At 37.5% G+C, this 25,816-nt stretch overlaps 1 protein-coding gene across 2 annotated transcripts; it reads right to left on the bottom strand.

The window, feature by feature from the left end:
* Positions 1-1,645: 1,645 nt before the first annotated feature.
* Positions 1,646-23,023, bottom strand: LOC113121498 (cadherin-10-like). Of its 2 annotated transcripts, none has more exons than XM_026292051.1 (11): positions 22,814-23,023; positions 16,412-16,706; positions 13,760-13,879; positions 12,264-12,431; positions 11,913-12,094; positions 8,265-8,518; positions 7,079-7,215; positions 6,838-6,959; positions 5,864-5,972; positions 5,519-5,770; positions 1,646-2,136 (listed from the first exon to the last, which is right to left on the bottom strand). In XM_026292051.1, the coding sequence occupies exons 1-11, from the start codon at positions 23,021-23,023 to the stop codon at positions 1,646-1,648; spliced, it is 2,340 nt and encodes a 779-aa protein (XP_026147836.1). The 2 variants fall into 2 exon arrangements, with proteins under 2 accessions (XP_026147836.1, XP_026147835.1); XM_026292050.1 differs by having other exon boundaries at positions 6,838-7,011; positions 7,065-7,215.
* Positions 23,024-25,816: the final 2,793 nt, after the last annotated feature.

Genomic DNA, 25,816 nt, shown 5'->3' on the forward strand with positions numbered 1-25,816 from the left:
ATTGGCAATAAAAGCCCATAGGTTTTCAATTAAACACTTGTCACTTTGTTTTTGCCACAGTTCTTATTAGATTAGGGAGCAAAACTTATGTAGCTCTCATCCCCAGAAACCTGCTCCAAATAAACATTTTTCTTAGACTATATAAATAAGAGACACTGATAAAATGAGTAAAAAACGCAAAGTAAAATCATTTGTAGTACATGAATGGTGAACAGTTCTTAAGGCAGTCTTAAGTCAGCAAAAAATTCAAGAAAGTTGCAGTAAAGAGTGTCATATCATCCGTCTTAGTGACGAATACTGGATGTGCAGAAAGCAAAATTTCAATCATTAATCCAAACAACTTCACTGTCATAACATGTTCAACCTGGGTAATTCAAATTTATTTTAAAAAATCCATCTGGTTATAAATGTATTATAATTGAATTTTCCAAAGATAACTTATTGCATCCATCTATCCATCCATCCATTATCTATACCCATCCATCCATCCATCCATTCATTCATTATCTATACCTGCTTGTTACTATTTAGGGTCACCTGGATCTGCTGGAGCCTATCCCAGCTCTCTTTGGGTTGGCATCTGCAAAAGAGTGAGCAAGGGCTACACCCTGGACAGGTCACCAGTCCATCACCGATGACTCATTTGCAAGTTGTCTAATTAATGCTCAAAAGCATTTTTTTTTGTATAGTGGCCAGAACAGTATTTTCCAACATAGAAACTGCAGGAGATATAGATATTTCTTTATGAAAATATCAAAGTAAATTTGTGATGTCGAAAGGGCAGGAAAAAAAAAAACACGTCAAAGAATAGACCTGTAACACCCTTTTAGCGGCCTAAACACAAAAACAGGTAATGTAGCAGTTTGTTTTTTTGTTTGTATTTTTTTACATTCTTTTATTAAGAAAATAACTATAAAAATATAAATATAAAACATGACTCAGCAGTCAAAGAGCATGATTTCAGTGTATGACAGTTTCCTACAAGATACACTTCCAATTACATATTACACCTATATAATGAAATGAATTCACAGTTTGACAAATAAACTGCACCAACCATTCACATGAACATTGCTGGTCAAACAGAGATAGCAAATAGCATATATGATGCCCATCATTAAAAACATTTTGTACATTTACAGAATTTTATGGCTGGAAAAGCCAACTGACTCCTTCCCTACCACACCCAAACCTAATCCAGTGCCATTAAACAGTGATAGTATACAATACTACTTTCTCTCAAGTCGATTACAAAACATGACCACCATTGTTCACAAAAAATCCTAAAATTCAAAGGCAACTTTACTGATTATGACCAAAAACAATAAAACTGAGAATTATACTGTATGTCCATTAATGAGAAATTTCAACTCATTTCAAGTATAACTATAGCAGGAATTCTATTTCAGCATGTGTTCGTGTGTGTGCACGGACAAGTGTGTGACAATCAAATAGACAACTAGTTAACTAGCAAGCTAGCTAGCAAACTTGACAGATAAACATAGATTTATAGTTAGATAGACGGACTAGTCAACTAGCTGGCTAGCTGACTAACTAGACAAATTACTGTCTCGATAGTTAGCTAGATAAATTGACAGAAAAAAAAAACTGGCTTGAAAAAAATGAGAGACTGGCATGATTCTTTCTAGGTCTCTCTGTCAGGGCTCTTCACTATATACATCTCTGCCAACTTTTTGAATTGTGGTCCCCAGTTGCTGAGGTAATCATAATCCTGGTCCCCCTCAGTGGCTGCAGACTCCAGTGAACTTAGGGATTCTGCCAATGACCCAGTGCCCTCGTAAGCATACGTGGCAAGAGAATCATAAGGGGGTGCTGTTGGATCAGAATCATTCTCCTGAAGCCTCCCATTAATGAAGTCTCTGACATCTGTGTTATCCTTCATAGGTGATGTCCTCCGAAAGGGAAACAACATTTCGGGTATGATGTCCCTGCGTAGCTTGTTAGCATCCATCACCTCTGGGTTGCGCAGTGTGCCTATATCAAAAGCTTGAGTGTCCTCCTCACCGCCCCCCTCATCGTTGTAGCTGACAACGTTGTCTCTGACATCCTCTTTGGAGATGATCAGAGGCTCCTTCTTCCTCTGCCTCCTCAGGGCAGCAAACAGCACCACGATCACTACAGAAAAACAGTGGGAAATACAGAAAGAGAAATCTCAGCATAAGATGTGTGCTTCCTAACATGTGTCATGCATTAAAGAGCACAGGGGTGCAAAAGCACAGAGGGGAGACACATTTGCTACTCGTGATAAATCCTCAACACTGCCTCAAGCATTCACCTCCTATTATTAAAAATTCAGAGAAAAAGCTTTTTCTTTCTTTTTCCCTTGAACTGCACTTTCACTGTATAAAATGCACAGTGGTTGAATCCTTTTTTTTTCGTTTTTTTTATACTCTCCAGCACACAACCTCATATCTCATCAACTTCATTCTTTTGAAGCCATAAAAAGACAATCAGACATTGCAAAGGAGGATGTTTCCAGTGTGCTACTGTGTGGTGGCAAGTTTTTAAAATAAACTTTCCAGAAAAGTAGGAAGTAATCTCACACTTACAAGGACCACAAATCTTGCTTCACCTGTCCTCCTCCTTCCTTCAACTTTTTCACCCTACCAGTTGGCATCATTGTCTATTTACCTCCCACCTGGGTGGTAATTACAATCCCTTTAGTGTGCATTAGGTGGGGGCGTGTGTCTTTTTTTTTTTTTTTTTTTTTGCACATTTGTGACTGACCACTGTCATTTTTTAGACAGGGCAGAGAGCTGTAATGATGAAGACCAGACAAGAAGTCATTCCAGCTCAGTGCCTGCCTGCTAGTGTCAAGCAGAGGTGAATGAGGCAGTCTATCAGGGAGGTTCAAGCACAAATGACATACGATAATGAGCAGATGTCATGATATTTTAACCTTCAGGATACTTGATATGTGAGGGAAGATCTGTTCACCAAGACTTTGAAATTTCAAATTAAAACAAGCAGATGGAAGAAAATCTGGTAAGTACTAAATTACTTCATCAAGTATTAGGTTTAGTCAGGGTACAGATCAAATGACATCATGACAACAAGAAGTGGGTTCAAGTATTATGCTTGGCCAAGCAAGTTAAGGTTCAATGACAGTTGAAACACATTACTTCTTGACATGCCCTTGACCATAACTACACATTTCTGCTTTTTGTTGTAAAGGAAGATGCACTGTGGCTGTTTTACTTAGTATGATATTACTTAATGTAGATTACGAAGAGGGCTGAAGTGGTGATATGTATATTTTTGACACCCTTGTATAATAAACCCTCATGCTTAGGTAGTTATACATAGACTGGTGATCTGTCAAGGATGTACACTGCTCCTCGGAAAATGTCAGTTGGACCTTGTGATCAAACCTGAAAAATTGAATTAGGAGATCAGTGCCAATATCTAGCGCTATTTCATATGTTGAGATTCTAGGCTGCTGCCAACAACCAGAGTGGACTCTTCTAGCAGAAATAAATATTTTTAGAAACATTTTATTGATTGCAGTGAGTTGGGAGCCCAGTTTTCAGTTGATGTCTGTTTGTATTCACTATTTTTTTTCCCCTCCACATGAGCACTCAGCAGCATGTATTTGAGCAAACAACTCACCCTGTGCCATGTTATTGACTCCGAATTGGCTACAGAATGAATCATAAGAAAGTAAGGTCTGCCTGCAGTGATAATCTTGTATGTCTTTTTTCATGTTGTGTGGCTATACTATGGACACACCAGCATTAAAAATCTAAAAATACTTGAAAATCATTACACAGTATGTTGCGGCAACACTTTGGGTTGACTCCACCACTAAGGAATTGTAATACTAGAAGAACAGCCGTAACTGAGCACAGTCAGGTTTGGCTCTATTCTGGCCATTATTGGAAAGTTTACTTTGCCCAGCTTTGTTACCTGACATAGGATTATGCTTGTTTGTCTTGTGTTAAGCCTTTTACTCTTGCTCTCTCTTTTGTGAGACTTGGGTGGAGGGTTGCTATGCTTTTTATGTCTAATTTCTGGCACTATACAGTGAACTTGCATTTAATTCTAGAAAGAAAGATATGTGGCATTACTCTAAGTTGTCTCTTTGGTCTTATGCATTATGTATTGTAAGGTGTTGCCATCCTGGAGCTCAAAGAATGGCATGAGACAACTGATATGTATATACATCCCCTAAGCACATGATTTACCACAGCAATGGCAGAGGGGAATTGCAGGTGGTGTATAACGCCAAGAGAAAGCAGGTTTAAAATTCGGGGTTTTGCTGTCAGCATGGCAGCTGTTATTCATTTGAGGCGTCATTGGCATGTAAGACCACATTTGAGAACGGGAAGAGATTTTCTGCACTGCATCTCTCTTTTAGGATGCCAGAGGAGAATGAGAGACACTGTTTTGTTGAGCTGACAGAACTAACTTTGTCAGCAATTTCTTCCTAAATACCACTTCTACTTGCTTGCAGAAGATTTTGTGATGGCAGTTTTGAAACATATTTGCTGGTTTGTTCAGGCAGTATTTACAGTTCATTTGTGGTGAACTTAAATACTCCGTCTTGATCCACATGTGTGCAATAACCTGATACTTAAAAGCAGAAGTGTGTTCAAATTAACTCTGCTGCAAGCTGTTGATCATCTAAATCATCAGTGTTAGTAAATATCTAAATAAATTTAATTAATTAATTTAATTAATAAAACTGTGTGGGTATACTATTTTGCATGCCCGACTGTAATTTGCAGCAGTTTTAGTAAATATCCCACTGTGTTTGAAATGGACAATACTTTTTAACTATAGTTTGCGTTTTGTTTTCAGGTAAGTCATTTATGATAAGAAGTAAGCATCCATACTTTTATGTTATTTTATTTAATGTCATTTTCTTTATAATATTGTCATATAATACTACAGCTGAAAAGCTACCATGCTTCATGCTTCGCCATCTTTATTGACAGTTCACCTAAATGGGTCACACTGGTTAGTATAATGACTTTTTTTCGGCCTTACAAAAAGCTTTTCTCTTAGTCTATAACTCTAAAGTGGACTTTTAAAACTCTTTTAAAGATGAGCTCAACTTCAGTCTGAGAATGGAGTCTTTAAACAACTAAAATGGAGCCATTTTTAACTAGACTGCTAGCAAAATCACCATTCATTTACTATAAATCAGATGTTTGCCTTTGTTTATTTTGTGTAAAATCTTGAAAAAAAAAACATATGACATGGCCCTCTTCTCATGATATCTAGTTTTGAAGTTTGATGTTTCATACGAACTGCACTGGCACATGAAGTGAATTAGCACTGACCAAAATGTTCTTCCATCTTCTAGTTTTTGTTTCAGTTTTCAAATTCTGAATCCGGTAGTGAGCCGATCTTCTCTCACATATCGAGCATAGCGATTTAATCACATCATGAGAAAAATAAAAGGGTTCAAATACTCAGTATGTGGTCACACACTGGCGCATACATACATACACTTGCACATACACACAGTATACTCATACATAACAGAACTTACTGAGAAGAATAACGACACAGAGCAGTATGGCAACCAGACCTCCAGTTGTGAGACCATCTGAGAAGGGCAGGACCTCAGGGTTACATGACTGCATGTTTCCATGGCTGTCGCAAGCACACACGCGTACTATCAGAGTACTGGTGCTGCTCTGAATAGGATAGTCATTGTCTGAAATCACTATGGGAAGGAAGTACATGCTCATTTCACGCCGGCTGAAACCTCCCCTCCGCGTCACAATATTAGCAGTGTTATCTGTGGAAAGATGCAAATTGGTAGTGATGAGATGTGTCAGTTAGTTTATTGATTGTCAGTGTTTATCGATTATAGTAAAAATGCATGTATTACCTTCTCTGTCAACGATGGTGAAGTTTGGGTTGTTGGCACTTATACTAAAAACAAACTTGTGTCCAACAAGGGGTTCGTCTGTGTCAACAGCACTTATCGTCTGAATCAGCTGTGAAGAACAGAACAAATATAAAGAAAGCAAACTTGCAATTTTGTTTTTTGGTTGGAAAATCAAAAAGCATTGCACAGCAAATAGTACAGCATGACACCAAGTATGTGTGTCATGCTGTACAATTTTATAATTATATAATTTTTCCATATATTTGATTTTACTGCAATTAGTGATGAGTTTTTAGAGAATTTTGTGATTTTTTTTTTCTCAGAACTATAGATACAGTGTACCTGTGGTTTTAGTGTGAATGTCTGATCTGTATCTGTATCCACCATGCACTTTAAATGCACGTGGTGGATACAGCCACTTTCTTTGTAAATATCAGGTGATTTCTCCCTCAACTGTCCCTGTTTTTTCTCTTCTTTTCTAGTTCTCTTTAGAATAGAGCATTATGTTAACAATATATGTTATTTTAGGTGATTCCACTCAGATATCATAGTGTGTCATTCTGGCTTGCACTATGGTGAAATTGTTACAATAATCTGAAATCAGTTGTCATGACCTGCATAAACACTGTGTGTGCCATTACCTTTGTAACATTTGTGTTGATGACTGCAACAACACTTTGCAGACAGATTATTTTCATTAGTGCTCAAAATTATGACTAATGCAATTACTTTATGTCTATGTCTATAAAAACAGTTAAAAAAAAATATTGTTCTATGATATGGTTGATAGTTAAGCAACATTATAAGCAATGGTCTAAGTATTTCTCACTGTCACAATGAATTTGTCATCTCAAAAAACCTGAACCTCTAGTATGTGGAAATGATAATTATTACTTTAACAAATCCTTATTTAGGTATTTTTAACAACCTGAATTCAACAACATAAATAAAAATAAAACATGAATCCTGAGCACCTGTCCTGCTTTGACGTTTTCACAGACAAAGGTGTCATAGGACATTGCAAACTCAGGGGCGTTGTCATTGACATCTAACACCTTGATGAACACTGGCACACGAGTTGTCTGACGTGGATTGCCTGAAATAAATGTAAAAAATAATAATTCACAATACTTGAGGAAAGGGGAAAACTTTATGATAAAAAGTCATTAATGATCTGTGTCTTTAATGTAAGGTACAAAACTATTAAAAACTGACTTATTTCTGTAGCCACAACAGATATGTTGTGCCATTTGGACATTTCTCTGTCCAGTGCTTTGAGTGTTGTGATGGTGCCATTCACAGAATCAATGTTGAACAGCCTCTCAAGATCTGTGTGGCGATCAATAGAGTATCTGAAAGAACAACATAAAGGTGATATTATTTATACCAACACATATAAGAACAGCAAATATACAGTAAACCAGATTATGTGTTATCTGTTCCTTTCTATGGTGTTTTGCTTACATAAAACAAGCAGTTCAGTTGTATAATTGTTTTTGTTTGCACAGATCTTTCTCACAAATAGAGTATTTCTTCATAAAAAATATTTTATGCATTAGGTTTGATTTATTTTTCCAAAAGAAACACATAAATATATATATATATATATATATATATATATATATATATATATACACATAAATATATATATATATATATATATATATATATATATATATATATAGTTGCTTGTACCTACCCATTTGTCATAGTCAACTTTAATATTGCACAGAAATTTGAATATGCAGCACAATATGCCATGTGGCATGGCCCGAGAGTGGCATATCTCTGTGTCAGACAGGCAGATGCCATATGTGTGGAATCGTGGCACTGAGCTGTGTGAATTGATACAGCAAATTACACTCTTTCACTTTGACTTTGTGCAGTGCCACAGAGGGCTTACATAATTCTGTGAAATAAACAGTGTCTGTATTCGGTTCACAGGGCCGCCACCATCTTCCACTGGGAAATCACCAGGAGGGAACCATGAATAATATCCTTTTCTTCACCCCTCCAGAGTGACACATGGGTAGGCTGATGGAGTACATTTAACCGAGTTGGAACATTTTTGTTCTAATGCTAAAATAAACTAATGAGGTGACTTTGTATTTTTCCCATGTACTCTTGGTTTTCTTATAATTTTATAGTATTAAATATATAAATTTCTTAGTATTATAATATTATATATACAGTAGTATTAGAAGACAACAGAAAGTTTTGAAAAACAAAATAAAGAGCTAAATTACCACAATGAAGCATTAAACTGACTTGTTTGGTGAGTAAATACTTGCATGATGTCACAGATTATTTTTAAATTGAACAAATAAATTGATTTAGTATTTGGCTTTGACAATCTGGTGCCATTTGGGGTTGTAAACTCCTGCTATTACTTGTAGCTTACTTGACTGGCTTGTTGTCGGCATCTGGGTCCCTGGCTGACACCACCCCAACGAAGCTGCCTGCAGCTGTGTCCTCATGCACCTCAATGATATAAGGGCTCCTGGTGAAAACAGGTGGCTCATCCACATCCTCAACCGTTACCTTCACTGTAGCGTAGTCTTTGAATTGCAAACCATGGATGAACCTTGCATCTAAGTAGGTATTTTTCACCTCCACTCGGAACTCGTAGTCCCTCTTACTTTCGTAATCCAGTGCCTGGAGATGAAAGAGCATTATACGTCAAGCTGCAGCTTTTTCCATAGAAACAGTCCACCTCCAGGATTTTAGTTGGAAATTTATTGCATCTATTTTGTGTTATATTTATATACAATACACTTGTACTTTATAAGTTAACAATTATAAGTTATAGGAGGAATACTGATGTTGAAAGAAACTCTTAAAAGGAAAAATAATTATAACATGTTAATGAAAGCACACATTTAACTTTAATTCTTAATTCTTCTTTAAGTCTTTAATTTAAACTCTTTCCTTGAAAATTTTTGAACATTTCTAGACGATGCCAAGACTGTTAATTTCAGAAAACATCACTTGTCACAAGAATTTTTTTTTTCTGATGGCACAGGCATCATTAACCAAGTAACAGTTACATTGTTGCTAACAGCAACTGTGTTTGAAGATGGTTTCACATTAATAAGCATGAAGCTGAGAATGTAAAACACAAAAAAAAAGAAAATAAAATTGCGGTGTCCCAGTTTCCTGGATCTGCCCCTTTAGCCTATACTACGTCTTGCACTATTATTCCTTCTCTTCTACATAGCTTCCAAATGTTGTCAGAGTCGCACCATCACCCTCTATTCTGTTACATGATTAAACTCACCTTCACACCATTTTAGATTTCCCTCGTTTTCACTCTGTCCTGATTCTACACCCACCATATCGATCTGATGTGCCTTCGTGTTCCATCCTCATGTTTTCCCATGTTTGAATTATTTCCTGCATTTTTTTTTGTTTGTTTTGGTTTTTTTTTTTGGCATAGATTTTTAGAGGTTGCCTTTTGTCTTTTCCCATTTGGAGTTATTGCTCAGTTTGGACCAAGGACATGTTTCAGGAAAAAAAAACAAAAAATAAAAAAAAAATGGGATCAGTAAGACTTGTTACTTTATGTAATTAAACTATAAAACCTTACCTGCCAGGCTGTTTGTCTGTCAGAATTTGGTTATATTCCTCCATTTGTAATTGTCTAACAGAAAAATGTGATAGAAGGATCTGCCCTGATATGGATGGGAAAATTAAGGAAATTTAATTTCTCTTGGGTTATGTGGACCGAGGATCCCGAGATAAAAACTCTGGACTATTTTGAAGCATTACCTATCAAATATGATAACATTTAGGTGGTAGCAGCATGAGCAGCAAATGTTGGTGCTCTTTGAGAGTAGGCCATCCTGTGCATTGCAGTCAGCTCCTTGCCAGGTTGCAGTGGGCCCATTCACTGTCCTCTTCCATCCTCCTCAGCTAAGGGCAAGTGTGGTTGCAACTCCAAATGGTTGGCATACTTGCCGTCTTGCCTCCTTTCTCGCTAGCATGGAGCTTCGTTGATGTCCTCCTGTGTTCTTCTGGGCTAGTAGTAGTTTGTAGCTGGTAGTAGTTTGCTGCTTCTTAGCCAGTGTGTTCCAAGCCTGCTAGTCTTTTTCTGGCCCTTGTTTCCATGTCCATTAGAGAAAGGCCCACTAGCCATCCACCTCCTCCGGTTCCCCAATGAGCTTCATGTAAGGCTAGTGTCAAAACTTTATAACTATCCTCCCATATGACTAGGCTCTAGTCAGTCCTGCTAGCTGCTCTTTCCAGTCACTTAAGCATCGCCCTGCATCCAAGGTTGTTAGGATTGGGGTGATTAGGGTTCTGTCAGCCCCAGAGTTACAGAGCCAATCATTAATGCCACTGTCACCCATCATTCAGACAGTTGGCCATTAGGCAGCTCCGAAACCAGCACCCTTCACCCCTCCAAGGCTACAGGACCTCATCTGCCTAAACCTAGTTCAGATAAGCTCCAATAGTTGCTTTTGCCGGGACTCACCACACCATTTGCAGGAGGCGTAGTTCCTAAAATGAAGTTTTACTCCAAAGATGTCAGGCTTCTCATGTACCCAGCACAACAAGGATCAGGCCCCCAGTGCACCAAAGTTCCTTTCCTCTAGTGCCTCAAGTATCAACCTCCCAGAACTCCACAGAACGTGCCCAACTGCACAGTCTTAGCTGTACCAGTATCCACACTGGGTGATTCGGCCAAATTACCCATATCTTGTCTGAGTCCACTCCTGGATCTGTCATCACTGATAATGCCATGTCGGTGTCTCCCTGATCAACCTCAGCTTAAGAACTGGATCCTGATTCAGCTTGCTGAAATGAATTTGCTTCAGCTTTTCTTTTCTAGGGTTGACCTTCTAGTGATGATGCCTCTTCAGCATCTCAGCCCATTCCTGGGTCTGCATCTCTTGTTGAAGCCCCTTGAGCCCAGGAGCCTAGTCCTGGGTCAGTCTGTCCAGCTGCCTGTCCCCAGTGGCCGATTGCCACTGGCAACACCACCAGCTGCTGTGCCAGCCTCTCCAGCTGAACTGGTTTTGGTTGCAGATGTGCAGCCTGTTCCTGAGGTTGCCTTCATTGACGATGTCCAGTCTGCTTCAAAGTCAGCTTCCTCAGCTGTCACCCAGTCTCCTCTGGCTGCCTTAGCTGATGCCCTGCTTAACTGCCACTTACCTGTATTGCCGAGCCCTTTGGTCATCCTTCCTAAGGTTCTCAACACCAGCCTCCTACTTGTAGGTCCTCAGCATGGCATTTTCCAGTTCATCCAGTGGCTCTGCCTCCAATGCTTTCCTCCTGCATGAACTTGAGAGTGAGTTCTATCTTGTCACTGGCTTTCTGATTGCCCTCCAGAGTGGTTCTGTCCTTACTGCTGGCCACTTGCTCTCATTCCACAGTGGCTTGCATACTTTGATAGCTTCCAGCTCACGTTCGACAGCAAACCAATCCTCATTACTTTCCTCCCAAGCTGCTTCACCATGGACATCATGGCCACCTTCCTGAGCTCTTCTACTCTTTGGCTTTTCAGCCTCCAGCTATTTGCTTGGGGTCCCTTGCCCTTCAAATCTTCAGCCTCATATAGCAAAGGCTCTGAATCCTCTCTACTTCAGACCCTGGGACATATTACTGAAGTCTCCAGCTCCTCTGACTTTCAGCTGCACCTTTGAGGTGTCTGTCACCCTCGTGTCTCTGCCAGTTTATGTGATTATCTGATCTGCATTCCAGCCATTATTCCTAGTGTTCATTGTGTTTCATCAAGTTTGGATTATTCTTTCCTTTTTCTTGACTCCATTTGGATTTCTGGATTTTGCCCCATATCTTTTCCGTTTTGGACTTATTGTTTGGCTTGGACTGGTTACATGTTTTTAACCTCCATTTGAACTCTGACTTCACCTCAGTTTCTTCCTGCTTGGTTTTGTCTGTCTGGACTCACAATAAGTCTTGTTTCCTTGTGTAGTAATTAAACTTTGAAACCTGCCAGCCTGCCTGTCTGACTGTTTGCATGTGGTTCCTATTCTTCCGTTTGCCGTTTTCAAAAAGAAAACGTGACAAAGGGACAAAAAGTTGTTACCTTTTTGATTAGGATGACTCCTTCCTGTGTGGTTTGGTCAGTGATAATGTTGAATATATCATGACCACCAACGATACTGTATTCCATCTCAGCATTACGCCCGACATCTGGATCATCAGCTTTAATATGACCAATAGCACCTCCAATCTCTGTAGACTCCACAGCAGTCACACGAAAGGAATCTATACATGACAGTGAATGAAAGAAATTTATTGCACACTTTTTGAGTGTGGTTGGGTCATGAGTACATATACGTGAATTGCGTTATCTCAAAGATTTGTGCCAAAATTTCATTCATGTGTAAAAACCTAATATGAATCAATGCAAAATATGGAGAAATGGCCTTTTTACGGTTCGCAAAGCGTGGCGGGCTGTCGTTCACATCAGAGAGGGTGATGCTGACTGTAGTGGTTCCTGAAAGCCCGCCCATCTGTCCAGCCATGTCTTTAGCCTGGATCACAACCTGGTAGTTTTCCTTAACTTCTCTGTCCATGCCAGGAAGGGCTGTCTTGATGGTGCCTGAAAAAATAGCATGCTTTCCACCACTTTTTCCAGTTAAAAGATAAATCTCATTTTGGGAAATGTATTTGCTGTCTTAATAATAAAAAAATAAAATAAAATAAAATACATTTTAAAAAAATATATGTTTAAGATAAATTCCAAGTCTGTGCTCCACCATTTCCCCTAGAAAATTACATTTTTATACTGCCATGTTCAATTAACAATTATGAACAGAGAGGGAACCGAATTATTTTCTCTAGTGCACCACAGTGTTGTGGTAGTGCAAAGCTGAAGTTGGGCAAGATAGGAAATCCTGCATGCAGTTACTTAATTTCAGTTCATTTTATTGACATTTTGGTTAAATGTTAATAAAGTTAACACAGTAGGTCCCATGTTTCAAGTCACTTTAACTTTAAGTATCCACTCGCTGACTGCCTATAGCAAGACTTTGTATTCACCTTGTCATTTACATTTATTGAACTGTACTCACTCATTATGATGTTAGCAAATGTTAGGCACTATTGTATTTCTTAGAAAATATGTTTTTTGTTAAACATTAGTAGCATATAAATGTAATTTCTAGGAGAAAGAGTGGCTGAGTTTGGTGAAATGTATATATGCCATGCTAGAAATGCTCCAGAAAATGCAGGCATGTGCCTCACTTCTGAGGTGTTGCACAGTTAATACAATTAATGAAACCCAGCTGTTAAGGAAGAGATCCACGGCATAAGCTAGTTGTTTTGTGCATGATAAAAAAAAAAAAAAAAAACACTTCCAATGTGTAAATAATGAAAATAATTGAAATGTAATTCACAGTTGGTGGAATGTACTTTAATTGAGTTAAACTTGCTCTTTGTCAGTTTTGAGTCAGCATTGTAACAGAGCAATATACTCTGTACTTAATGCCAAGATATAAAACTACCAAGATAGCAAATAAGTACACATCCCAAAATGTCACAAATACTGTGTAAGTAGCAAGTAACTGTAGACAGTCTGCAAGTGAAAATTCTGCAATTGCATTGAAAGGCTTGTTTTTTAAGCCACTAAAAAGGCAAAGTGAATAATCCATTCATTAATTATAAATAGCTTCTTATGCTTCTTATGAAATAAGTACAAAACAAGGTGCAGCTCCTCATACTGACAAGGTGAAAAAATACTTTCTCAGCAAAATGAAAACAGAATTTGAAATTTAAGATGAACCTAGTCCCATTTATGTATTAAAGGAAATTTACAGTTCTGTAAGAGAGGGAGATCTTTATTCATCTTGTTTGATTTTCATAAACACCACAGCACTGCAAGAGATTTTTTTTTGTAATGTTAGAAACTATCTGCTGATTTTGGCTTACCATTTTCAGAGTCCACTGAGAAATACGGTTGTCCCTGCAGAATGCTATACACAAGCCTGGCACTGTTCCCATATGTCTGATCATCAGCATCAGTGGCAGTAACAGTGACAACAGATGTACCTGCAAATAGAACATGCAAAGCCAATTTTAAAGCCAAAGCAGTGGTTCAAAAGGCACTGAGTCAATAGATTACCAAGAAAAAAGGCTCAACACATTTGCTTCCTCTCAATAAAGTGACAATTTGCTGTAAACATAGCAACATTATTCACCAATGCAGTGACTCAGTGTGACAATTTTAATACCAGCAGTGCCCTAATGTTACTCGTCATTTACTGTTGGCAAATGACTAAGCTCTAATTTTCAAGCAACATGGCTGTAGAGAAAATTAAATTATTTTGCCACAAAAAGGCAGTGATATTTCAGTAGAAATAAATTGAAGTGAATATTATTAGTAGTAATTTATTCCCTTTTTTAAATGAACAATAAGGTTGTTGTAGAAAGTAAGGCTTGTAAACTCTGTCTTTTCTGGCACCACACTGAAAACGAGTGTGCATATTAAACCACAGTATCCTAGTAGTTCATTTAAATATCAATAGACTTTAAGTTAAGATGTCCTTCTTTTTAGGTATATATCATGGTCTCTCTACCCGCTATGATAAAGCACAGTTGTATGATTTCCTTTTAACTAACCATTAAATGTTTGGAGCATAAACTCAGTTATGCTGACACATTTGCAGCACACATTTTTTGAAAGACTTTTGTACAATAGTAAGTGAAGTAGTTATAAATGAAGGCAGTTTTTGGTGATTTAATATGGATCAGTTTTCACTCTTACACCCAGTGCTGCTTTTAGCTTTCAAAAATGTATTTTCTTCTAATCAGTGCTGTCAATACCAGAGATATGGCAACATTTGGTGAATACTGAAGATTTTTTTGAAGAGCTGGAGTACAATTACTGTCATCATAGATGCTGTTTTTATATGTATGTGGTCTTTCTCATTTACAGATGGGATTTGACTCAGAAACCATATTTACAAACTGTGATTTAATACTGATATGAAACAATTTTAGCTTTCATATGACTCACAACCACAGGTACCCTAACACAAATATATTAATCATGCAGTACATATAAAGAAAATAGGCATACCAAGCCTCCACAATCAAGTCATAAGTGCTTTTATGTCATTCATATGCTAAATAAGTAAAAGTAATGCAAGTAATGTTAAGGTTAGGAAGCACTCAGTTCCTCTCAGATATCTTGTCATAGAAGTCATTTACATAGTAAGCTCTGCATAATCCACCGAAGCGTTTCAATAACGGCACATTGCAGATACTGTCCTTGGCATTCAGGAGACCTCTGCTGTGTCCTGTTTGGGTCTGAATGTCTCCATGCATACTAATGAACCCTTGAACATCTGTCCCACTTAGTCCCAGCACTGATAGCATAAAGGGAGTTGCTGATTTTTCATGGCTGGCTGGCTTGATTAACCAGTGTGTTCAGTCTGAACATATAAGGCAGTTTATTAGTCTGGTGACGAGTAGCGGTGACCCTGATGCACCTTTTGCCAGCATGAGCAGTTGAGAAATCTAAGAACAGTGCATCATGAATTCCAAGTGGGCTATTGTTATTTGTCATATGGGCAATTAGGTTTTGATTTACCCTTGATTGCTCCTGTGTATTAATTTTTAGTTGCATAATTGAGGATGATTTCAAGTTGCATGTGTTATTTCATGAGGTTTGTTTATTTTCATCTAGTTCATTTATTTTTATTTATTTATTTTCTTGAATAATATGAAGTGCAGATCAGTGAAGCAAATCCTTAATTGGAAAGACTGTAGCAATCTAAGCTTAAAATATTTCTTCCTATTAAACATGGCAAATGGCAATACTTGTTGTGAATGTCCAATAAGTCTGACATAACTATTCACAAGAAAATTTAAATAAATATCTTAAATAGCTAAAACATTGCATTGCATTTCTTATAATAAATGATGTTATTACATATTTTCTGAAAGTAAGTAAATATAATATGAAAACATTTTTTTCCCCTTAAAGATATATCTGCTGATGTTGTACAATTTTTACTTTAATGAAAGAAAAATATCAGGGAAAATGAAAATATCCAATCTTCAGATTGTATATTTCATCTCCATACCAGCCCAATTAAAAGTGTACAGTTGTATCAAGAACAGTAATTCCTCACATTTTCCATCCATCCATCGATTAGTTGTGGCCTAATGGACAGGGAGTCGGACTTGTAACCTGAAAATTAAAGTTTTGAGTCTCAGGTCTGGCTGGAATTGTCGGTGGGACGGAGTGAATAGCCAGCGCCCTGTCCACCTTCAATGCCACGACTGAGGTGAGACCCTTGAGCAAGGCACCGGACCCAACTGCTCCCCCGGTGCCGCAGCGCTGGCTGCCTGCAGCTCTGGGTGTGTGTTCACTTTAGGTCTAATAAGGGTAATAACTTATCATACCCGCTTATTCCTTGGCAGGGATCTGCTGGAGCCCATCCCAGCTCTCTTTTGGGTGAAGGGCAGGGACACACCCTGGACAGGTCACCAGCCTGACATTTTCCATTTTATGTTTGTTGATTGACTAATTGATGGCTTGTCTAATCTGTTCATTTCTAACATAGAGAAACTTACCAACTTCAGACATTTCAGGGACACTGGCAAAGTAGATTTCCCTTGCAAACTTTGGTGCGTTGTCATTGATGTCATGAATTTTTATATTAAATTCAGTGTCCGGCTCCAGCTCTGCATTTGTGTTTCTATCCAGAACCTTGGCAATAAGTGTGTACATGGCTTTTTCTTCCCTGTCCAGCCTCTTGGTGGCATGAATATCCCCAGACTTTTCATCAATCAGGAACAATGTGCCTGCCCCCTCTCCAGTCAGGACATACTTCACGCTGCCATCACCTTTATCCATGTTGGAGTGCAGCTGAAAAATGCAGAGAACAATTAGAGTCACTTTTGTACAAATATATTGATGTTGTATGAGGTTTTAATTAGAGGCATTTCACACTCTTCTGTCATTCACTCCCGTCTTTCAACAGAACACAGCAACATATTTCTGTGAGACACATTAACTTTGCCTTTCTGCTTGAGTTACAAGAAGTCTGTTTGTAGTAGTTGGTGCTGTTTGGTTGAAAACAACAATAACAGCAACACTATACTTACATGGATTAAAATGAAAAAGAAATGAAATGAAACATTTTTATTTTATTTATTTATTTCTTTATTTTCTTTGTTTCTGAAGATCAATTATATTATTTGCTTTACAAAGAAATCCTCCGACTCACATTTGGGATTACGTGTTCAGAAACTATAATTCACCTGACTTGACTGCATTTGTGTTGTTCTCCAGATTTTATTTAAAATATTCAGTTACCAAACTTATCAGTAAAAGGTCTCAAGTTTATTCACTGAACATGCAGTAAATAAAGAGTACAGGCTAATGCTGAGATTCTGAAGAATGAATACATTAGATATATTTGGGTTCGGCTAGAGGAACTTCGTCTATATCTATACAATTGTCTAGTTGTGTGAAAAATGTAGTGACATGCTTGTGTAAACCACTGGGGGATCTGTTTCTGCTTGAGAATAGAACAAGGTCTCGGCACCCACAGTGTCAAGTGTGTCATACTCCATTAGTCCAAATCAAATTAGTCAAAGATTTTTCTTCGAAATTGTGCCTTTGAAAAATGATGAAAACCTGACCTAGAGCAACAACTGCTAAAATTAGTCACCTCTGACCTATCCATCACCTTGAAACCACTCTGTGGAGGAGTAATAGTGGCATACTGTGACAGACACTTGACTCAAGCTCATTACTGTACTGGATCTGTCAGCAGATATATTTAGAGTACTATCTCATGGGTTCACATTTTAAATGACAAGTAGTTAGGCACCCAGAGTGTACGTCAGTAACTTATTAATACTAACGGCTACATGCTGTGAGGAAACTAATTATATATTTTTTTTTTCTGGTTGAGAGGGCGATGTCACCAGTACAACTTTGGATGGAAATCAGCAATATACTGCCAGAGTGCTAGTTATTCTGAGGCAGAATGAAAAGAAAAAAAGGGCATGCATGTAAAAACAAGATGCTGTCAAGTTCAAATTGAACAATATGCACAGTATTTGGCATTGTATTAAAAATATATCCATGCAGCTGAACACATTATCCAAAGTCTGTTAAACAGGAATATCAATCAGCTTGAATTTTCACATATATTTATGGTTTCGGTATGTTCATTGTATGCAAATATGAATTCTCTCCTCTGCTGTACTATTTTGATCCAAGAATTTATGACATGTGGATGTGAAGGCTACTACTGCCATTGAATGATACTGATGTGACTAATATTTCTTCACTGAGATGGGATTCACTGATTACTCCACTGAAAAAAGCTAAAATCTTGTTATAGTTCCACAGTCACCTTTTCCCTACTTTGAAATGTGTTGTCTTTGTATGGTATATTGGCTGTTGGGCACATTAGGACTTGATCAATAAGCTGCACTCCCCTCTGCATCATAATAGTGCTTTTCATTAGAGATATTCAGAACTATAATGATACAAACATATTTTTATGCTTATACAATCATTTTATACCACAGTAATAACAATTTTCCAAATGTGTTGATTATATTTTCCAGGAGTACTTGTTTCATTGTTACTATATTTCCCAGTCTTGGTTATTAAACGTATAAAGGTACAGAAGAAGGAAAAACAACAAACAACAAGCCCTCAAAGAGGCCTGTTACCTGTAAGGAGCCAAGCTGTCTACAAGGTAACAGGAATTTTGCGGTGTATGTTTTAGATATTTCCCATAGTCTTTGTGGGAACATGCAAGCCCATATCTCATGCATTTTTGCTAATTACTGGATGTCTAACATTAGATTTCCAATCATATCTACTCCAATTAGATCTCCCTATGGCGATGCATTTCTGATTGAGTAGTAGTTCAAACAAGGTGGGCTTTTGCACCTGTAATGTCAGTTTTTATGAGACATTATACCAAACATAATAGTGCCTTCTATATATCTAAATCTATGAGGCACTGTGCCAGCAACATGGATATTTAAGCTTTGATTCCTGCAAGACAGCCCAATAGAAATGTAATCAGAGTTTATTTAAGTTTAGAAATCATGGTATAATAACATACTGTATAAAATGTAAGACAGGCAAGTTCTCATTTGTCAAGTGAATTAAACTCTACATAGTAGTGCATTTAGAAAGACTAGAAAAAAAATGACATTGATACTCTTGTATGTACACAGAGTGTGTCACAAAGTGTTTTCCCACATCCTTAACAAAATCAAATGTTAGCACTAGCACATTATATTTACAGAGACTTAGTGGCTCTCCTTTCAAGGCCTTGCAGCACAAACACAGCCTTTTCAAGGCCTTACAACAGAAGCACAGAAGAGAGCCTTGATGAGTTAAATCGCCTTGCACAAACACTGAGGAATTGTCAGTAAAGCAGCAAAATCATTGGCAATTCTTGTCAGGTCTCTGGTAAGCATTGCTCAGTGCTGCAAAGAGGAGATAGCAAAATAGAGTGCCAAACGGATACTGAATAATTACTCTTCCTCCCTCTCTTCCTCTCTTAAGACATAGGCATATTTTTTTCTTACTATGGATGGGATCACGGTATTATAATGTACGTTATACAGGTTAAAAATGCATCTGACATTATCTGCAGTCTACTTCATATTTTTTTATACCTCATGCGAGTTCTGCAAAATTAATGCAGAAAAGTAACAAGGCCATGAAAAATCTGAAGAATGCTTATTGCAAAATATTAACACAACAAAGTTAGCTACCTTGAATATTCAAATTTAGGGCAGCACATTTTTGTTTACAAGGCACAAGACAATACAGTGTACCAGGAATGTAATAGGATTTTGTTCACTTCAAACACACCACTGAAATGCTCTAAAATCCATAGTTTGTGGCCGTATTGCTCAGCATTGCAAGTGTTCACACTTCACAGCACTGCTTAAGAAGTAGGACACTGCAGCTGCACACAGTGAGTGCTCACACACATTAATGGCCCTGTGAAAGTCACTTAAAATGAGATTTGAGGGTTTTACACCTGGTATATGTACAACTACTGTGTAATGTATTTACCATTACTTTCCTTTATTTTCCTTTATTTTATTTTTGAATTACTGAAATTCTACTGAACCACATTAAGTGCTAAAAAACATATTTTTGCTAATACAGTTATTTTTCTTATCTGTGAAATATCAGTCAGCATGACTCAGTATGTAAGCCTCTAACCAGTGTGGTTTTTTTAACACCTCAATAAACAGTGTGAGCTGCATTTATTATATAGTGCAGCAACTGTAATGCACTGGTTCCTTTTCAAAAGCAAGCTATGCAGGAGCGTGACTGTTCTTTACATCAAATTTGATTGCCGTAATCAAGAAATCAACCTCAAGTGACAGCTAGTGAGTGTGTGGGTTGATTGGAGAGGTTTGATTGAATGTGAAATAAACAAGGTCTCCCACAGTGCTCTGCAAAGACCATTAAATGATCTCCATAAGGACGCTTTGATGGCTTTGTGCTGGCCATGAGAGTACTTTTTGCATTTTGTCTAGGTTTTCTCTCTCTCTTATGCTCTCCTTAACTTTTTTCTTCTGCGTGTCTTTCTACATGCCATCGTTCTAACTTTCTCTGTCTCATCATCCTATCTAATTCCATCTTTTTGCCTGTCAATATTTCTTTCTATTGTTTTACTGTCTATCCCACATTGCATCTTATTTTACATCATTACATGCGTTGAAGTTGCAATGTTGTAGATGATGATTTTCATTATGATTTAGCATTTCAATTATTTTTGTAATCAACCAATCAACTGTTGCTCATTATAATTTCTAAGATTCTTAAATGATGGTTTTGAATTGATGAGAGAAAGATAATCAATTTAGACCATAGAGCACACTAACACCAACGTATTTTTACTAAATACCTGCAGTATGTGTCTTCTGTTCTGAATTTGCCTGTCTAATAAATTATTCTCTATTCATTACATAACCTCTTTTTTGTCTAGCACCTAATAACTTGTTTTCAGGGCTGCCTTAATGATTATTTTGTTAGCAATTCTGCAATGTGCCAATGTTTTTCTCCAGTAATTAAATAATCGTTTACTTAATGCAATGGTAAAGCATGTGGGAAAAAAAAAACAAAAAAGTGTCTTCAGAATTTCTCAGAGATGTCTGTAACCCTTTTTAATTTAATTGTGTGGTCTAACAGTCTAAGACTTAAGAGAAAACAGCAAATTGTCACAAATGAGAAGTTGGACACCAGGGATATTTAACATCTTTTTTCCTAAAAATTATTCATTATTATTATTATTAACTGATTGTCAGAAGTAACTGCCATTTAAGTTTCTATATATGGACTAATTGATTTATCAACTATTCATTGCAGGTCTGCTTGTTTCTTGTCTATCAAAATGAATTATATATATTTTTTATCTATGTATCTTGCATAACTATTTCTGCTGCCATCGCAGTCTGACTCTACAGCTAAAACCTCAAATTTAAACTGATGGAACTACTGATAAGAATTGCCACAGCTCCTTCTCTATCACAGAATGGCAGTATGTAACTGCCCTGTTTTTCTCCTTCAGTAATTTATTACAGTCTCATGTTTTTCTGACAGTTTAATCGTGAATGATATTGGACAGAGGGAGACTGTAGAACTGGTGAATGTGATTGCTGTCATGCCACAGACGCTGAGTGCCAGAAAACATCAAAGAGTTGAGAAGAAAGCCAAATCGCACCAGTCGCTGACATATTAATGGAGGGCCCAATTTACTGTATAGTTAGAATTTGGTTTGCTGCTTCATCACATAACACAACAAGGTGAATTTTATTGGCCCTTTTGATTGATGTGTTTTCTTCTTCCCCCTCCTCTCTCCTTTTTCCATTTATTTTTGCTTTTCTCTTCTCTTCACCACATCAGGATGATGGTTTCTGCAAAAGAAGTTGTCATATCCCCTACTCAACCTTGCACAAGACACTTGTTTACTCCAGAGAATGAGGTGTGTGATGAAAGCCAGTTTCCTCTGAGAAAATTGGCTGTCGACAGTCACCTCATTTCCCTCCCTCGAGTTGATAACTGCAGCATTCCCCATCACACCTGTCTTTCTAGTGCTAGCACAGGTATGCTGACAAGAAGCTCTCTGATCTAGGTGGGTAGGGAGGAGGAACACTGTCCTAAGACTCTTCTTTTTATGATTCCTTGGGGAAAAATGTGTCTCGCAAGGGGTGTAATTTTTTTTTTTTTTTTGAAATTTCGCCTAAAACAACTCTTTTTGGTCCCGTGTTAGACCTTGTTTTTATTGCAGATGCTGAACAATTGGTGTCACCATATACTTAGTTTAATCTGTTTTGTTCTTTCATGTGACAGTGCCAGCAAATTCTCCTTCAGATATCATGTTAGAATGAAGAAAAATACAGTATAATACTTCTTGGTCCTGGCATTAACTCATGTACCCTTGGTAATATTGATTAATATGAGTAAAAGGCAGTGATTGTTAAATGAGGCACCCATTGTTGTTTTTGCACAGATGAGATAATGTGTGTTATATTGATGATTGATGGCATTTATACAACCAGAAATGGCAGCAACAGTTTTTTTTTTTTATGTTATTTGCACAGATGCTGGCCATCTCATTCCACCTAAACATCTAGATGTACAAATGTTTATGGTTTATGTCTTCTGCACTATTATGCATCCCTTAAATTGCCCCCTGGGAAGTTTTTTGAATTGAACTGAATTAAGGGCCTTTTGATTGTAATATGCACAAACCATGGGGTAAATAGTGTTAAGAGAAAAGAAAAAAAAAAAGACTTGAGGCAAAGAGACTATTCAGATTGCACTTGCTGGGTGTCTCATGGCTCCAGTTAACTGTGCTTATAACAGCCAGATTTCTGGCAGCCCATTTATCTTCAGCCTATTACATCCAACACTACTTCAACAAGCTAAACCATCTATAATTAGTCTGTAGGCAATATGTTTGGACATGTTACCTTGCCGACATATTGATGGTCATTTCCTGCATATTCTTCAAGCAGAAAGAATTGATTCCACATCCATCCACGTTTGGACCGCTGAAGAATCCTCCCATCACTCTCTGCCATCCCAAACAGATTTCCGATATTCTCAGGTGTGAAAGGCAGGGCAGTACTGGGCCTCAGCATGGAGAGCATCAGGAGGAGCAGAGCCTGATTTGTTATCATGGTATTCTGTCAGCTGGGAAATGTCCTGGATAACTTCTGAATTACGGTAATAAGCTTCTGAAAGGGTGAACACTAGAAGGCAGTGACATCAGAACAGACATTGTATTCCTCTCCTCGATGTCCTTTAGATCCCTGTGAAAAGAGGAAACTTTAGTCGAGAAGCAATTTTGACACTTGTATATCTCTTTTACATTACACTTTACATTGAGGCAAGGTGAAAGAACCACTGGAATATCAGACAGCCTACAATGGTGGAACACTTCTAAACACAAAAATTCATTGCAAACCTTTACCTTTAATCTGTTAGTGCAAATAAGGCCTTTTTCATGTCTTCTTCCCCAATATTTCAAGAGTAAAGGAGTGAACCACAATTCTCTTATTATAATTTGCTGATGATATGCAAAGAGTGCTTCAAAGTCAATGAGTATGTTTGAATAGCTAAATGCCAAATTGTTTTTGACACGAGCAAAAGGCACCACCATAAAATCCACAACTGAAACTTGTTTGTTCAGCTTTAGACTCATTCGGTTACGCTGCAAAGCTACAGGGAAGCCTGTACTATTGTATGCAGTGATCAATTGTCTTACTTGACGAAGTGTGTCTTTGCAGCTCAGCCTCCCTACCAGTTTTTGTCTAAATTTTAACTCTAATTTGTCTTTGCATTCATTAGTTGTCTAATGCCATATATTTTAGTCCCACAAGATGTTGGATGATGTACTCATCTATAGGGGCTTGTGGAGACAGTATGTTTCAGGCTTTGTGCCTGTGATAAGGCATTTTGTGTTATTGGGAGTCTTACTATGATATTTCTCCAAGGTTGTGTCCCCACCAGGATTCATCGTGATAGGTAATTTGGGTATGCATGCATATTTTATGGTCTTTTGGAAGTTAATCCTAATAAATCTTTCCTCTTTCTTTAAGAGAGCCCATTTAGTAGGACCCCCTCCGTATAAAGGCTGGAGTTATCCTGACGAGCACTCTCCATGTACCTCAGGGAATGCTGTGCAAAGGCACATGCTAGTTTATCACTTTCTCTGCTTTTGTTCGGAGCTCTTAAATGTCAGTGGAGGTATTCACATGAATAAAAGGCCTGTTACTGTCTATGAGCAAATTAGTATTATGGCTCCATTGATGAAAGTAAAGCATGAAATATAAAACAAATGTAATCCTTTGAATAGAAAATCAAATAACTGAGCTTATGAGATCTCAACATGAAACATTACTCATTCTGCTCATTCTTAGTCACTCACTTTAACTGAATTGGATCAGTTTAATCAGCAATCATTTTCAAAGAATGCATATGTTCAGAATACTATCAAAGTTTACTCAGTGAAAACGAGTAAAGCACAGAGAACCAGGTGGTATCTCTTTGGACCAGCTACAGTAACATAGTTAGAATAGGGAGAATTGACCCAAACATATTGATCCAAACATGGAAACCATGAATAAGTTAATTTTCTAACACCAGAGCCTAAAGCATTGGAGTCTGTCAAAGTATTCTAAAAGAGATAAAATATATAGTGTTGCAAATTGCTGATCAGTGCTAGATATTGATGTTGCCTATGCCCATAATATAGCATAAATGTGGCACATGTATTTCCAAAATCAGGAAGTAATGCCTTGCAATTAATCTAGCCTGATGCTTGTGATTGCATTTTCTAATTATCATTCCAGCCTGTCCTTGAGTTTTAATAGCATTGTGGATATTAATCTTTGATGTGGCATGCCTATTAAGGATTAGGCCAGTGTGTCTTTTCAGAATTCTTCCAAACAGGATGAGTGAGCATGCTGAATCAATGCCAGATCCTATAGGCTCAAGCTGAATTATCCCAGTCTGTTAAATAGTAGGGTATTTAAAAGAGTTGTTTATGATTCGATTAAGTTATAGACAATCTATATGGCTTGGCATTAAAACCAGTGATGTGAAGGGACAAAATTGTTGAATATGCATTTATAGTGTTGTCTAGGGCTTCATCTTCTTAATCTTGGATAAGAGACATTCTGGCTAGAGTTCTGCTGTGCTCCATTTCTCTGATCTTCAAAATTATACATTCTTGTTCTGCTGAATAAGAATATCTTTGATCAGATATAAACTAACTGTTCATCTGTATATGCTGCCTAGAAAAGCAAAGCCTTGCACATTAGTCTGTATAAATTTGTATGCACATACTTCTCAAGACGTAGGCTTCCCCACAGACGTTAAATTAAACCCTGCAACTAAGCACTTTTATGACTTCTCTCTGAATAGGACAATAATTATAGGTGCAATACGCAGCAAAAGTCTATTTGGCAAACCTTGTAAGAGGTGTTGCATGGATAATGAATGGGTAACTGTGTATACATGGGCAGATATAAATACCTAAACTGACTATCTATTCTCTATGTTGTCCAGCTGTTGGCATCATAAAGATTACTGTTAACCACTCTGTTTTGTCTTATCTTAACACTGTGCTTTTACAGTAAACCTCCTCAAAATGATAGCGTTTGGTGTTTAGAAATTAGCTACCATACATGCCAATGTCATGTCAGAATATAAGTAACTAAAGTATAGTCTAGTATAGTAAAAATATACACTGTATACAACACTTTATATATATTACTTTAAATAATTTTGCTAAACCTCACCTTTTAAATAATCAATAAGAGTTGGTTTCAAATGGGGGTATGCAAACATAGACCTTTTGCACTCATGCAGCCCTATATTAGCACACTCACACCTCCATGTTTCACAATCACTGAGGTAGTCCTAGCCAGATCCACACCAACCGTGCTGGACCTATGTTGTCCAAAAAA

Source organism: Mastacembelus armatus, chromosome 20 (assembly GCF_900324485.2).
Source record: "Mastacembelus armatus chromosome 20, fMasArm1.2, whole genome shotgun sequence".
Lineage (NCBI taxonomy): Eukaryota > Metazoa > Chordata > Actinopteri > Synbranchiformes > Mastacembelidae > Mastacembelus > Mastacembelus armatus.

Coding starts and splice junctions, on each gene's coding strand:
- LOC113121498 (XM_026292050.1), bottom strand. CDS start 23,023: ATGATAACAAATCAGGCTCTGCTCCTCCTGATGCTCTCCATGCTGAGG. Junction 13,880..16,411: donor CCCTGAAATGTCTGAAGTTG/GTAAGTTTCTCT, acceptor TTCTATTTGCAG/GTACATCTGTTGTCACTGTT. Junction 2,137..5,518: donor CTGTGTCGTTATTCTTCTCA/GTAAGTTCTGTT, acceptor GTTTTTCTGTAG/TGATCGTGGTGCTGTTTGCT.